This window comes from Montipora foliosa, chromosome 7, assembly GCF_036669935.1.
Source record: "Montipora foliosa isolate CH-2021 chromosome 7, ASM3666993v2, whole genome shotgun sequence".
In the NCBI taxonomy this organism is placed as follows: Eukaryota; Metazoa; Cnidaria; class Anthozoa; order Scleractinia; family Acroporidae; genus Montipora; species Montipora foliosa.
Window position 1 is genome coordinate 41,077,549 of NC_090875.1, and position 3,017 is coordinate 41,080,565.

At 34.8% G+C, this 3,017-nt stretch overlaps 1 protein-coding gene across 1 annotated transcript in view; it reads left to right on the plus strand.

Moving 5' to 3' along the window:
- The first annotated feature begins 590 nt into the window (after nucleotides 1–590).
- Nucleotides 591–3,017, plus strand: part of LOC138010247 (fibronectin type III domain-containing protein-like) — a 29,311-nt gene continuing 26,884 nt past the window's right edge. The window contains exons 1-2 of the mRNA XM_068857181.1: nucleotides 591–660; nucleotides 2,633–2,703. Coding sequence (XP_068713282.1) covers nucleotides 2,640–2,703 — 64 coding nt within the window. The 5' untranslated portion in view covers nucleotides 591–660; nucleotides 2,633–2,639. The remainder of the gene's footprint in view (nucleotides 661–2,632; nucleotides 2,704–3,017) is intronic.

The following is a 3,017-nucleotide window of genomic DNA, read 5'->3' on the forward strand; positions in this document are numbered from 1 at the left end:
CGTGCTACTTTGGTGGGAAGTTGCGTGAGCTGGAAATCGCGTTTGGGTTTTTTTTTCGGGAGTTGCATGGCCAGTGAATTACTTAAACAGAAACATATGATAATTGAAAAGCTCCGCTTTTAGGCTTGCCTAAATATGTATATATACTAGTAATGATTTTTCCTAATTAAGGATGGTGCCTACTAATTAAAGATATTTTTCCCCCGGTGTTTGATTATGCAGGAAATGTAGATCTTAACAAGGATTATTGAAATCCAAAAGGAAAATTGGGGGTAACCACGCATTTTTCAAAGATAATTCCTGAATTAATCATCTCTCAAAAATGCATGGTTACCCCCAATTTTCTTTTTGGATACCAAGAGTACTTACTAAGATCTACTTCTCTGGATAGTTTTAGACCGCGCAAAATATCCCTGTATTAGTAAGCATCAGCGATAGGAAATCCGAGTATCTCGAGATGCGCAGAACGTATGCGCAATAACAATAGTAGGCACCGTCATTAATAAAACGGGAACTGAATATTTAAAAAAAGTCAGAGTGACGACCTGATCCCGTCTCGCGTGGCTTTTAAAAGCAGGTGGTGACAGATTCTTGTTGCTTCTCGGACAGAAACAATCCTCCACACGTTTTTCTTGCTTTTAGTCCTCGTTCCTTGAAAAGGTATGTTGAAAATTAAATAATTTCTTAAAATGCGAGAACTACGTCCTCCCATGCGCTAAAAAGAAAGTGTTAATAAGAAAACACTTTGTAACTTTTCATTTGGACAAGTTAGCAATTTAATATCGGTTTTAGCGCACTTTTTTTTATCGTCTAACCTCAAAACTCCTAAAGGTATTATCAAGAAATCAACCGAGTGAGTTCTGATTCTTGAAAGATGTCGAATTTAATGTTTTTTTCTGTAACCATAATTAAAACGTCGCGTTATTAAACTAGTTTTTTTTTCTAGCCTACAACCCTGCAAGACAGTTTGAGAATGATATGAAGTTCCATGAGGTTTTCTGATATTTTCCCAGCTACACAAAAAGGCATATTTTTACACGGTCTGATACCATCATTTACAAACGTAACACAGAGTAATCGGTAGGAACTATTGTAGTTTGGTAGGAGAAAAAGGGAAGGCTGGGAGGGAGGAGGGATTCAACTCGAAATTCGCCTGAAGAGTTTTATAGATGGATAAGATGACAGAAAATTATCGTGGACTGAAGAGGAATAATTATTGAGTGCCTACTTTTTCATTATTCCTCTTTAAACATGAGTCCATTATTCCAAAAACTATTATTATTTACCTCTAGAAAAATCTACTTATTGCCGCTTATTTTCCTCCTCCATAACTCTTTGTTTGAAACTGCCATCGGATCATATCTAAGACGAGCGCTCCATGGTAGCTTCAAAGCTACGAGGGTGCATTGTAATGCGTTCACGAGCATGCTAAGATTAATGTCCCATGAGGAATCGATGCTTCGCAAGCAGGTTTTGATGATAAAAGGTTTGTTCGTTAAAACAGCTGGAAAGCTAAGGTAAGGTGACATTGGAGAGACTCTTCCAGTCGCTAATTTCGTTTATTTGCATATGCCGCACGACAGTTGGAGACATTTATTTTTTGGATTCGAATTTCATTCTTTTGGATTAGTCATCTGGAACTGTTTCGGTGTTTCTTTGATAACAAATATGATCAAATATTATTATGAATATCAAAATTCATACCTGAGTAAAGTACGTCTTTTGAAAAGTGAATTCGTTAAAATATAAGGTAAAGGTCCAAAAATAAGTTAAAGATGTCTCATAACGCACCGAAATATGCCCCTTGATAAAGACTCATGGAAAGTTTCGTTTTCCTAAGAACATTCCACCCTGAACCTTGAAACTAGTTCATCTGCAAATTAATAACATAAAAATTAACAAATAATGATATAATTATTCAAATTAATAAATTTTCCAAATGGTCTTGATCGCACAAGTTTTATTATTATTTGTAAAAATACAACCACACATTTGAGTTTTAAGGAACGTGTTTGGATGTTTCAAACATCTTTATCAGCCATAGTGAGTATTATGGCTGTAACAGTAAAATTTTTACAAGATGATCCGTATATATGTATAAATATCAATACAACGATTCTTTGTAGATAAAATGTTTATCACATTCAAACTAACCAACAATAACATAAAAAAACACAAATGACATAACAATAAAAGCTGAAAAGTGCAATGCTTTCATCTTTTAAATTTGAGCTTTAGAACGAGGCTAAAAAGGATAGATTGAAACAAGAGAATATAAGAGAGAGAATGATTATTTGAACTTCATTTAATATTTAGATCACGCCCATGATGTAAAGATTATTTTTATCTATTGTTCCCATGACCGCGCGGCCATGTTAACAAGAGTCAGCATTGAACTAACAACGTAGTATGACTCATTATAGATTTCACATCATTTTCATTGGAATATAGGCCTAATATTAGGGACTCATATTCTTTCCTCATATTCTTTTGCTTGACTATAAACGTTAAAACTATCAAAACATCACACACACAGAATAAACAGTATTAATTAATAACCACTTTGGTCCTTGTGAAAACAAAACTGGCCTAAGTTTACTAATGTTTCTTTTTCATTTTGGTTGTTCGACAGGTTACAAATGAATCGAGTGATTTGTCTGATAGCCTTTCTGATAGTAGCCCTTACAGTCCAGCGTGCCCTTGGTAAGTTTCCTCTATAATTTTTCAATTTTGCTCCTACATTTGTATTCCTTACCCGCCTGTCATGAATCCGTTGCTGAGAAACAAAGGACGACAAAAATTGAACATTGCACGAAGACAAAGAGGGTGTTTGAAACTTTCCTGTCTGTCTCGCTTTCTTTAAACCTCCATGAAATGGAGTTGCCTAGAAATTGTCACCAGTTTCCACAGGAGTTTAATTTCACTATTCCAGTCGTTTAATTAATATTAAGGAGGCTAAAAGTAGTTTGTACATCGTATTGTGAACGTTTACCAGTAAAGATAGTTTTTGTTTGCTG